Here is a 12840-nt window from a genome sequence, read left to right as displayed (position 1 = left end):
AGTGAGTCACGAGGCAGGTTATGATAAGCAGCTTTGTTTGTCAGGTCCCAGCTGCTACGTTGATAAATCACAGGGGAATTTCTCACTGGCTGTCCCAGGGGTGAATGCAGCAAACACAAAGTTTCGTATCAGACTTTATGGGCTGGATCCTTCGGTGTGCTGAGTTCCCTTTGACTCACGTGAACATGAACCAAGGACAAACTGAGCTGCTGAATCACAGATTTTATGGGGAGAGGGCTCCCCGTGGGCACCAGGCCGGTGGGGACACCACCCCAGCTCGGGATTTCAGACACGCAGCCCTTGGCACAGAGGGGCAGGAGGAATGGAGGTGTGTGGGAACGGGGCTCCCCTGGGTCCGGTCCTCTGCCTGCTGCAGGAGTTAGAGGCTTTTGGCTGCTCCTGGGGTGTATATCTGCATATAAGCACATTCGGTGATACGTCCATTTAACCAGGGCAAGAACTGGGGTCTTACCTCCTTTCTGGCACATAAAACATAAGTGTTTTGGGATGAGACCACCCCAAAACACATCGCAGGGGCAGCCGTGCGTTTGGCTGCGCGAAGCTCTGTATTGAAATTAATTCGTCCGTGCTTCTGCTGACACCTTCTGATTATGCTGCTATCCCAGTGAAATAAAGGGTGTGCTGCAATCAATTTCCTGCCCCCTACTCCACTTCAGATACGAGACAAAAGATATATTGCTAATTAAAATGTTCTTATCTGCTGGAAAGCAGTTTGTAGGATTTATTTGAATAAAACTGATGATGCAGCCCACTCAGATCACTGGGAAATGACCTCCTTATTATGAAGTCCCAGAATAACTTAGCAAAGCAATCTTGATTTCCTGAAATCTGTCAAAGGAAGAACTTTGCAGTTAGTTACAGCATATAATATGGACACTCCTGAAATGTCCTCCGCTTAATGAACAGCTGATATTGGCTAACCTCGTAGAAATAAGAGAGAATTAGTACCAGCTGCAAAATGCATTCACTGGATAGTGAAACTGGCAGTTGGTATTATGCCTGCTATAAATATTTTTAATTAAAAATTGTTTTCTGTCTCTTCAATTGGTATAATAGCGATGATGCTTACTGAGAGTTACTGAAGATGTAATAGGATTCCCCTTCGTGTATAGCAGAGCTATTTATTCTGCTGTAATTTTGCTATAGTGGAAATTTGCATAATAATGCCTGGATTCTAGTACAAGAGAAAAATAGACCGAGAGAGCATTTTATCTGTGCTTTGCAGAATAAAACACACCGGTACTGTTGTGAATTCCTAAAAAAATGCAGTGCTCCAAGCCTGGCTGCTCAGGTACGAGGTTAAAATGATTTCAACAACCCTTTGGGGGGAAATTCAGGGAAGAGGGGGACTGAGGGTGCTTCTGTTGCCCTGACCAGGGGAGGAACAGCCCCAGCCCTGTGCCCTCAGTGCCGTGTCCCCTGCAGCACTCTCCTGCGGGCTGGCCCCGGTGACAGGGACACCCTGGGGAGCCCGGAGCCCTTAGACCAGCTCTGCTTTCTCTTTAGGTGTGACCTGAATAGGGCGGATGGTGAGAAACCTCTGTTAACAGACCCTGCTGCATGCACCTTTGGGAATGTGTGATTGCTCCCTGTACTACGTGGGAGACATAAAGCAGACAAGTGATCATTTTCCAATCCCCAATTGACTCTTTTCCCCTCTGAGGCTTTGGACGAGTGCTCCGATTTAGGCATTTTCCTTCCACCGCCTTCCTCACCCCTGCCTTCCTCCTGCCTGCCTCCTGACACATCCATCCCGACCACGCTCAGCTGCACGCTCAAGCCCTGGCACAGTTTCTGTGGTGTGTTGTTTGCTTTCTGACAACACCCAGGGGCTAAAGTCAAGACAAAAGCCCCATCCTGTCCATCACTGTATGATTCATGATCAGACATGTCCCCTGCGCCAGAGACCTTTTGATCTAAACCCGCTGCTTTGACTTCATAATGACACTGAATTCCTTCCCCAGTTGGCTCTCATCCCTTTCTTGGTGACAGCAATTTTATTGCAGCAAGGCTTTCCACAGACAAATCTGTCAACTTTTTTATCTGCTGGTTCTTCCTTCTTGTCCTGGGTTCTTCCTTCTGCACCAAATTGTCTTTGCTGTGGTTTTCCAGCTAACCCTTTCAGATGCTCTTATGGTGTGCAGTCCTCTCATCTTCCACCTCCTTGTTCCTCTTCAGGGTTCAGCACATGTTCTTATTTCTGCTCTCTCTCTTTTAAAGGTAAGCCCTCGCTCTCATAAACTCAGCTAGCTCTTAGCTGAGCTGAATTTATGATGACCACCGTCCCCTTTCCCTTATCTCTTTGTGTCTAACTTTGCAAGTGCTAGCTACATCTGAAAGCTTTGCTGTTGAGTCAGTGATATTCCTCTCAATTTCTTGCAAAATCTTCCTCTTGTCTTCCCAGCCTCAAGATATGAATAGATATCTGACTGTGTGAGTGCTTGCTTTTTTCACAGCTTCAACCCCACCAGCCGTGAAGGTGAGCTGTTATTTGTTTACCATGTCCTTGTGGCAAGGTGCGGATTTACTCTCTGGTGAAAAGATAGCTCAGAAGAATGGGAATTAGCATATGATCCCAAGATGATACACTAAGTCTCCTTTTCTCTTCTGAAAGTCATGTTTTCCTCTGCCAGCTGTGATGACCTCTACCTTCCCAGGCATTTCCCCAGCTCTCCGCAGAGCTGGCAGCAGCACGGTGGCAGCGTGGTTTGCAGTGGGCACTGTCACTTTTATCTGTCAGCACCTCTGCAGATCACTGCATTCAGCAGCAAAGACGAGAATTAAACAAAACCAGAAAAATGACTTACACCCCTGCCCAGTGAGAGAAGGCGAGGAGCAGGGAGAGAGGAAAGAGAACCGAGGAGCACAGCCACGCCAGCCTGAGGGTGCAGAGGTCATGGCAGCAGGATAAGGAGTGAATCAAAGGGACTTTTCTGGAGGTGGCTGGGCAGGGGGGTTTCTGTTCGACTATTTTTTTTCTGTCAGTCTCTCTCTGAGCATTGGGTCACTCGGAGCCATAATTTTATTCAAATAATGAAAGACCTTGATATTAACACAAAAAGGACAACAAAATTGCAACTTTTTTTTTTTTTTTCAGCATCTAGTCCAGTTAATATGTTTTGGCAGCTGCTTTGAACAATGTTTTGATCAGTTGGGATGTTTGTATGGAAAAGCTGATGATTTAAGAGCCAGTCACACCCAGAGTAGCTCTCACTTGCCCATGTGGCTGTTCCCTGCCCTGCTGTAACCTAAAAGAATTAAGAACACCCTAAGCCAAGATAAATTTGAAATACAATTCTCCAGTTATTTGAATCAAAAGGCAGTATTGATTATTTAATTACGCAGAAATGATCCAGATGCTGAGCATTTACTACAGATTAATGACCATCCCAGAGCAGTTAATGGCCCTTCTTGCTGCCATCAACACAAGCTGCTTATTAATCCCTGGAAAATGGCTTGCATAACAATCATAACCTGCTGTTAAAAGTTTATAAATAGATAAAAGTGTCACATGGATTTACGAGTGCTGAGGCTGAATGGGATCTGTGTGGCGTTTCTAGTGAATGAATGCCATGTGCATGAGCTCATCTGATTGCTTGAATTATCACAAAATCCCAAGTTGCTCTTTTGGATTTGAAAATGGCATGTAAGAAAGTGCCAAGTGGCTGGAGTCCTATCTACTGACAGGGAAATAATTACTTTGCTGCATAATAAAGAGGCACCTTCAGCCTAACGGCAGCGCTCTGCCCTTTTTATCATACAGCCTGAAGTGCATTTAAGGGAGGCTGTGCGGCTGTGCTGTTTCATTCGTTTGCTTTGCTTTTATCAGGGAAACAATGTGCGCGCATATACACACATACAGAGCTGGCCCGGGTGCCCCCAGAGCCCAGCAACCATTCAGCAGGCGTAGGGGTCTTGCTAGGCTGGGACCTCTGAGGTCAAAAGAGCCTTTCAGAGCATTTTGCGCCCAAGTCTCTCTATAACACACGGGGAACGTGGTACACGCGCCGTGCTGCCAGTGAAAGCTGCTCTCAGAAAACGTGTTGTCCCACCACAGCACGGCACAGCACAGCCGGGGCTCCCTGCAGCAGCCCCGGTCCCCAGGCGGCTGTCCCCACCTCCTCACCCCGCCAGACACGCTGTGGCTGGTTATTGCATCTGAGCGGTGACTAATAAAAATGCTATAAATACGTTGTCATCTGGAGCCTGAGCAGGCAGCCCGGAGCAGCGGAGGGGTCTGTGGGAGCATCCCATCTGTGCCAGGAATTAGGGAAGTGGCTTCCCCATATCCGACCAGACCACAGACCCCGAGGTACGAGGCAAGCTGAGAAATTACTGTCTCCTTCGGAGAATCAGACAGGAGGGGACCTGAGGGACCTTCCTGAGTCACAGCTTCCAAGTCTGTTAACGCAACTGCCTGCGTTTCCAATTATTTTTAGCAGACCTGTCTCAACTGGGCAAAGCCACGCTTCAGTGCAGCGCAGCAACACGTCCGCCCTTTGTGTGGGAGAAGCTGGGTCCCACCAGGCACCAGTCCCTTGCACCCTTCCACTGCAGAGCTAAGGGAAAGTTTCCTCTCACAGTGGGCAAGCCCTCAAAAGGCTGGATTTTATTCCCAGTACTGTGACATCCTTTCATCCTCCCGTTGTGCCTGGGCTGAGCAAGCAGTGTTATTGTTTTATATTTCCAGTCGGCGAGCAACAGGGATGCTGTGTTCCCATTTCCTTGGAGACAGACGTACCCGCAGCAGGCGTGCTGCCCGAGAGGCCTGTGAGTTGGGGGAAAATAAGGTGTTTTTCACCAGAGAGACTCAAAATTGCACTCATTCCTGTTTGTAGCCAGTCAGAGCAACGCGGCCAAGATCCTGCAGCCTTGGCAGTGCTGCCTCCTCCCCACGCCTCAACGTTGGGCTCCCCGTTGCTGCAAGGCCTCAATTTGCCTTCGTGTTCCCCTGCCCCATGGCTCGCTGCCTTCCTGCCCTTCCCCGGCCCTTCCCCGGCCCTTCCCCGGCCCTTCCCCGGCCCACGCCTGCCATTTTGGGGTGGGCTGCATCTTACTCCCGGGGGGCGTCAGGATGGGACGCGGTTCAGGGGGTGACACTGGGGGCAGGGGCGGTGGGACCGGGTGAACTGGGAGGTCTCTTCCAACCTAGTGGTTCTGTGACATAGGGACATAAGGCGAATTAGCCTCCTCCGCTCCTCCACGACACCGCATGGGGCCGTTGCTGGCTTTGGGCAGCGCCCAGTGTCACCTAGCGGGGACATTTAAAAAAAAAAAAAAAAAAAAAAAGATTTAAGGGGCGGGGAGGGGACTACAGCTCCCGGCAGGCAGCGCGGCCCCGGTTCCGTCGCGGGGCGGAAGGTGGCGGCGGGCAGGCCGGCATGGCGGCTCCCGCGGCGGCGGAGCCGGGGCCGCGGCGCCCCGGCAAGAAGAAGGCGGCCGAAGGTGGGCGAGGAGCGGGGGGCGTAGGGGGAGGCGGCGCGGGCGGGCGGCGGCTGCTGCTGCTGCTGCTCCCCCCCGCACGTTCTCCCGTGGCGTCCCCTCTGCGAGGCCTGGCGCAGCTGGGGAGATTTTTGTATTTATTTTTGCCTAAGCGGGTTAAATCGGTAACTCCCGTGAGGCCAGGAGCGGTGCGCAGCACGGTGCCGAACAGCAGCCGCGGCCCTGCGCCCGGTTATTGAAGCTGGGTGGTTAAACGCGGAGGGGGTGTAACGAGCATCGGTGAAAGAGGAGAAGCAAAAACATCCTTTTTTTCTTTCGTTACTCTATAGCAGTTGATGAATCTGAGCTCCTCACCGTGCCAGATGGATGGAAGGAGCCGGCTTTTACGAGGGAAGATAACCCCAGAGGGCTGCTGGAGGAGAGCAGTTTTGCAACGTTATTCCCCAAGTACAGAGAAGCCTACCTGAAGGAGTGCTGGCCGCTGGTCCAGAAAGCCCTGAGTGAGCACGTACGAACGCTTTTGTGATAACATGATTTATTATTTGGGAGATGGAGGTGTTAGTTATGTTGATCAAAATAGCCCTCCTTGCATTTCTGATGTGTGTACGTATAGTTCTATGCACTTGCACTTAGAACTTACGGTGTCATTTTTGCATTGGAATTAAAAGTTTGGAGGTCCATGTAGCCAGATGTATAATTCTTTATAGATGTCAGTAAAGCCTACCGCAGCAGCGAGTATCATCATCCATAAGCTGACAACTTTGTTGTACCTGAGTTGAATGAGTTGAGGGAGGTGCTGTTTCAGGCCTTGTGCTGCACAGCATCTGTCAGTCTATTTTTCTTTCTCTCTTTTTTTTTTTTGTGAATTTTCTTAAGCTGAGAGTCAGTCTAGGAGTTCCAGAAAAGTGTCTAGTATTATGTTTCTTAACTTTATACTATCATGAGATTCTTATTTAGAGATCGATTCACTGTTTTCTTCTTTTTTTTTTTTTTTTAAATATTGCAGTATGTGAGTGCAACACTGGATCTAATTGAAGGCAGCATGACTGTCACTACTACTAAGAAGACTTTTGATCCATATGCAATCATCAGGGCTCGAGATTTAATAAAACTTCTAGCCAGAAGTGTTCCATTTGAACAGGTATGTATTAAATCCAGGAAGATTGTATCAAGTCACATTGTAATATTTATAAAATAGCACATTTTTAAAAATGTGGGATTTTCACGTGGCGTCAAGGAAAATGAAATGTATTTTAAAAGTAAATATATCTGCCAGCAAAGACAGGAAAAAAAAATATTCCCTGGAAGAAAAAAAAAGTATTCTCTTGAAAAAGTATTCTCTTGATTTCTGTGAATAATACCTTTGTATTCAGATGTTACTACCTGCTGCTTGTATCTTCAGGCAGTTCGCATCCTTCAGGATGATGTTGCGTGTGACATCATTAAAATAGGATCTCTGGTGAGAAACAGAGAAAGTTTTATAAAAAGAAGAGGACGACTTCTTGGGCCAAAAGGATCTACTCTGAAGGTATTTCTGATAGGCGTAGTAACCGTAAAAGTCTTAAACCCCAATTTGTGTCGGATCTTCAGCTTACACTGACTCCATTCCATTTGTTGTTGCTGTAGGCCCTGGAGCTGTTAACCAACTGTTATATTATGGTGCAAGGCAACACTGTTTCAGCACTTGGACCTTTTAGTGGGCTGAAAGAGGTAAGGGGAGGCCAAAGTGCAGTTTGTGTAGCACACTTCTGTGCCCAGCTCTGGGGTGGACTACAGGCAGAATTTGGCAACCTCAAGAGTTAGCCACTTGACTTTTCAGCTCTGTGTTAGGTACATTTATGTGAATGTCCATAGTCTTAGCTCCTGAATTTTGTTACTCTGACATCTTTCTGCCTTGGAAATAAGGAAATATTTGTAAAATAGTTTTTGTTTGTTTTAAAGCAAGGTTTAGCAAAGGTATCAAAGGTATGCCTTCACGTAAGAGTCATGTGTGTCTACTTCTGTGTCTTTGGCTTTTGCTCCCGTTGCCTACAATACAGAATTTTCATAGTTAAGAGGTGCAAGTGAAAATAATGCAGTGTTAATGATATATAACCTGGAGGAACAGATAGTATATTTTTAGTAATTACGTAAGGAAAGAATACTTGTCAAAAGCAGAAAACACCCTAACATCTATGGTAGCAAGAAAGTAGTTCTTGGAAGTCATACTGGAGCATACTGGAAACCTGACAATATAGCTGATGATAACTCGTGAAGTGCTGTGCCTTCCAGATGTCCACGTGTGTTAGCTTTTCCAATCTATCTGCTTTTGTTTTGTTTCGTTTTTTTTTTGGGGGGGGGGGGAGCGGGGAGGGGGGTTTTCTCTTCTTTTTGGAAGAAACTTAGCGTATCTGGTATTCAAATTGATCAGACTATGAAATACCTGCTGAGTCTTCTGTTCATTTTCTTTTTTTTTTTTCAATTACAGGTTAGAAAAGTTGTTCTGGATACAATGAAAAACATACATCCCATATATAACATTAAGGTTAGTATGGTCCAGTGTGCACCCTCGTTTATAAGGAAGTACTATGTCTTTCTCATAGAGCTGTATGCTAATAATGACAGGTTTATGTATGGTAATCTGCTTTTGAGAATTTCTGTGGTATAATTCTTTTAAAAAAAAAATCTGATTTGGTTATCATCCATTTTACCAAGCTATATTGTTATGTCATTAACAATATCTGAGAAAACATTAAAAGAAAAGTGTTTATAACTTTCTTCCCTTTGATTGTTTGCTTGATATCTGCTCACTTAAGCTGTCCCCATCTGGAGACCTATTTATCTTTCCATTTATTCTGGTCATAATTAAATCCCTCAACTCTTAATGCAGAGAGAGATGGAAGGTTCAGATGTAGAATATTCAATGTAAGAAAGTTCGGTAAAGCCTGTAGTTTGAAGCTACTGTAATTCTGTTGTTTTATTAACTTCTTTGTGATATTCTAAAACTATCAAAGACTTTGATGATCAAACGGGAATTATCAAAAGATCCTGAACTGAGGACACAAAATTGGGAAAGATTTTTGCCGAAGTTCAAGCGGAAGAACTTGAAAAAACGCAAGGAGCCAAAGAAGAAAAATATTAAGAAGGAGTACACACCATTCCCGCCTCCACAGCCAGAAAGCCAGGTCAGCTGAAAATTTATTTGATTATGTAGGAATAAAGCATGATTTGAAATACCGTTCTTGCTAAGAGGTTGGCAGGCCGTTTCTGTCAAGTTCTGATTATGTGGTAGTATATATCTAGCTTATAATACATAATTTTCTAATGCTTGTCAGTACTTTTCTTGTGCAGATTGATAAGGAATTGGCAAGTGGTGAATACTTCTTGAAAGAAAGCCAGAAGAAACGAAAGCGAGTGGAAGAGATAAAGGTAAAGTTGTTACAACCCGTTATTCAGTTAAAACCAGAAATCAAACACTTCTTGATTTCTGTCCCTTTTGCCCTGCTCTGCACTGACACTTGACTTTTTCTTTCGTTAACTTTAGGCAAAGCAAGCAGAAGCAGTCAAGAGAAGACAAGAAGAAAGAAATAAAGCTTTTATCCCACCGAAGGAAAAGCCAGTCATGAAAGCAAAGAAAGGTAACCTGATTTTTTTCCTATTCTAAAATCTTCTACTGTTGATTCCTAGCCTAAATAATTATGCAGAGTTACAGCCATAGGAAGTAAGAAAGGTCGTGCTGAAAATAAATAAATTCCTAGCAGTTAAATCCAGTTAGGTATAGTTGCTAGAGACAGTAGAAAGATCATGCAGTCCATAATTCCTATCTATGAAATGACAATTTTCCAGAGCATTTTCCAGATGGAAATACTGGGGTAGCCATCTCAGTTGATTCTTTCAACTGTATCAGTTTTTGGCTTTCAGACTTGTAGTGGAGTTGACATAAATTTTGCACTCATATGCTTGCTATTTTTTAAGAAAAAGAAACCCAAAAGCAATAAGCAATATATATTTGAAAACTTATGCCACAAGTAAGTATTGATATAAGATAGAATAAATGGCATTACCAAAAATTAAAGCTGCAACGTAGGTAGAGTGAGAACTTGTCTGAGATAATTTGTTTTTTACACACTAGAGAAAAAAGTCTTCAGTTTTCTGGATTCATTCATTTGTAGCATATATTTATTCACTGTATTAGATACACTATGTACATACAGTACTTTTTTGTGATGACAGTAAACTTTCAATAATCCTGTGACTGACTGTACTGTATCTTACATACTGTGCTCTTCCAGCTGATGTGTGTTTTGAACTGAAATCCTTCAGTCTTCCAAGAATAAATGACAGCAGTAGTTTGTACATAGAGAAGAACAGAGATTCAAAAAGGGTACCTGATACCAGCTACTGGGTGTAGGAATTAACTATGTGAGACAGGAGAAGTAGACCCAAACTCAAGTCTGCTGCCCAAAAGAGAAAATGCCATGACCTAGATGAATAGAGACTAGTTCATTCATGTTGCTCACTATTAAGATTCTTAAGTTCTCTGACACCGTCTGTAGAAGTGTCTTCGAAAGGTTTTCATGAGGGGGTCAGATCAAAAGACTTTGTCATATTCTCACCAACCAACACTTTCCCATCCTGTTTCTGACAGCGGTCGTTAACGGATGGCCAGGGGAGGAGTATGAGGATGGTACAGTTACATGCAGAAAGATAAAATGCCATGAATTATTATGCAGCCAAGAACTGAATAATCAAAAACTTCTTTTTATGTGAGACTAACCAAACCATAGACATATGTCCAAGAGAGCATGTCCATATTAATTTCGGTGGAGTACAGCTGTGGTCTGATGAGTGAGCGATAATAATTTGTATGTATGCAGTGTATGGTATCTGTGTTCAAATGCAGTTGTATAGGATTTTTTATGTGACTGTTTTCCTTTGAATTCCAGTGAAAGAGGTTTGTGTATAATGCTAGTTTCAACAAAAATTATTACAATAGTTTATAAAGTCATTAGTGAGTATAAAATGAGTCCTAACCAATGCCACAGGATGCAGTTTACTGTGGATACATATAAAGTCATCTCATAGACTGTTAAAAGGTAGAAAAGTAAAATTCATGTCTGTTATCCTTGTGTTTTTTACTTTGTAGCCCCCACTGAGAAAAAAATTGATATTGAAGCCATCAAGGAAAAAGTAAAGAATGCAAAGAAGAAGAAATTAGGAGCACTTCCTATGGAAGAAGTCAAGTTAAAAATGGCAGCAGATGAAAAGAAAAAAAAGAAAAAGAAGTAATTTACCATTTGAGATGCTCACTTTTCTCCTACGTTAATGAATGTTTTCACACTTGGAAGATACGAGACTTGGAGTAAACCAGTTCTTGCTATTAGCATAGTGTGGACAAGAAAATACAAGATAGAAAGATCATTCTCTTTTCATAAGCACATTTTAACTAATGGACCTGATGCGGCTGTGCAAAATTGTCAGGGTTGGTGTAGAAAATTTTCTCTGCTGTATAGTTTGAGGAAGTAAGACAATATTTGTGTAATATCTGTCTGCCTAAAGCAAATGTTTCATAATAGAAACATTTAGGAGTATGATGCAGAATGTTAAACATTGAGAGAACTCAGTAGGAGTTTAAGGTATTACTTCTATGAAAGACTACCAGATAAGATTAGGAAAATGACAAAATTTATTACAATATTATGCTTTTGTTTCCGTAAAAGTTATTTTTTAATGTCTTGTCTTGGTGTTAATAAACTATTGTTCTTAAATCATTTTGTTCTTAAATCATTTAATTGTTCATCTATGGCAAAGTCTTGGTCTTATTTTCCAGGAAGCAAGCTCACAGCTTCATATGAAGATTAGACGATCCTAAACATAGTTGAATGCCATTAATAAATTCCTATTTACTGCCATTATCCTGAAGACTGTTTTAGACAGAATGTGATACAAAGCATCTTTCCACATAAAATATGCTGCGGAGAAAGCATAGAGTGTTGTTACCTTTCTTTAAATATATTCTTTATTTCTTACAAGAAAGTGAGAAATGGAGTTCCTTTTTTTTTTTTAAGCTCCTTCCCTTTTTTGAAGGAAGTGTAGAGGTTTTTTGTTACCTAGAAATGCAAACTGTGATGAAATAAAGTTCACCGGAAGAGCAGATGTTCCTTAGTTGATGCATCTGAGATTAAAGAAGCAAATGTAGCAGTCGGTGGTAGCGCCAGACCACTCTCATGCCTCTGAAATCAGTCAGCGCGTGTAGTGGAGATGATTATGCTAGAACACTGCAGCTCACTGCCTTTAGGTTAGTGACCTTTTATTTGAAAGTAGGAACTGAGAACACAGGGATTTCCTTTGCTACACGGATAAATAAGAATTTAGAATATATGCTAAAAAGTTAGTGTGTGTGTGTGCATTGAGAATGATCCAGGATGCTTGCCCTTTAGGGCAGGGGACATTAGCCTTAGTGAATGCCACCTCAACTGCTCTCTCACACCCCCTCCCCAAAGGGAAAGGGGGAGAAAATATAACAGAAAAGACTCAGGGGTTGAGATAAGGACAGGGACATCACTCAGCAATCATCGTCATGGGCAAAACAGACTCAGAGTAGGGAGATTAATAAAATTTATCTATTTATCACTAGCAAATTAGCACAGTGAGAAAATAAAAGCAAACCAAAAACACCTTCCCTACCCATCCACCATCTGCTGCCTCCTTCCCCCAAGTGGCTCAGGGGAATGGGGGCTGTGGTCAGTCCCTAACTCTTCGTCTCCGCTGCTCCTTCACGGTCACTCCCTGCCCCTGCTCCCTCGTGGGGTCCCTCCCACGGGATGCCGTCCTGCCCGAACTGAGCCTGCGGGGGCTGCCCACAGGCAGCAGCTCTTCAAGAACTGCTCCCACACGGCTCCGTACCACGGGGTCCATCCCCCAGGAGCAAACTGCTCCAGCACGGGTCCCCCACGGGCGGCAGCTCCCCCCAGACCCCTGCTCCTGCGTGGGCTCCTCTCCACGGGCTGCAGCTCCGGCCCGGGGCCTGCTCCTGCGGGGGCTCTCCATGGGCCGCAGCCTCCTCCAGGCCACATCCACCTGCTCCACCGGGGGCTCCTCCACGGGCTGCAGCGTGGAGATCTGCTCCGTGTGGGACCCGTGGGCTGCAGGGGGACAGCCTGCTCCACCAGGGGCCTCTCCACAGGCCGCAGGGGAACTGCTGCTGCCTGCCTGGAGCACCTCCTGCCCTCCTGCTGCACTGACCTAAGGGGCTGCAGGGTTGATTCTCCCTCCTCTCCCAGCTGCTGATACACAGGAGCTTTTTCCCTTCCTTAACTCTGCTCTCCCAGAGGCACAACCAGCATCCCTGATAGGCTCAGCTGTGGCCAGCAGCAGGTCCCTTTTGGAGCCATCTGG

General features: G+C 44.7%; 1 protein-coding gene across 2 annotated transcripts; it reads left to right on the top strand.

Annotated features, from left to right (window-relative positions):
- Nucleotides 1-5309: 5309 nt before the first annotated feature.
- KRR1 (KRR1 small subunit processome component homolog) lies at nucleotides 5310-11210 on the top strand. Of its 2 annotated transcripts, none has more exons than XM_080606767.1 (10): nucleotides 5310-5466; nucleotides 5793-5971; nucleotides 6470-6604; nucleotides 6866-6991; nucleotides 7090-7173; nucleotides 7931-7987; nucleotides 8457-8627; nucleotides 8794-8871; nucleotides 8987-9080; nucleotides 10589-11210. In XM_080606767.1, exons 1-10 carry the CDS (start codon nucleotides 5403-5405, stop codon nucleotides 10729-10731), a joined length of 1131 nt encoding a protein of 376 aa, XP_080462893.1. In that variant the 5' UTR covers nucleotides 5310-5402; the 3' UTR covers nucleotides 10732-11210. The 2 variants fall into 2 exon arrangements, with proteins under 2 accessions (XP_080462893.1, XP_080462894.1); XM_080606768.1 differs by having other exon boundaries at nucleotides 5319-5466; nucleotides 5796-5971.
- Nucleotides 11211-12840: the final 1630 nt, after the last annotated feature.

Source organism: Anser brachyrhynchus (genome assembly GCF_964034855.1).
Source record: "Anser brachyrhynchus genome assembly, chromosome: 1".
NCBI classification, from domain to species: Eukaryota; Metazoa; Chordata; class Aves; order Anseriformes; family Anatidae; genus Anser; species Anser brachyrhynchus.
The sequence above is the reverse complement of the archived record's forward strand: the minus strand, read 5'-3'. Positions and strand labels throughout refer to the sequence as shown.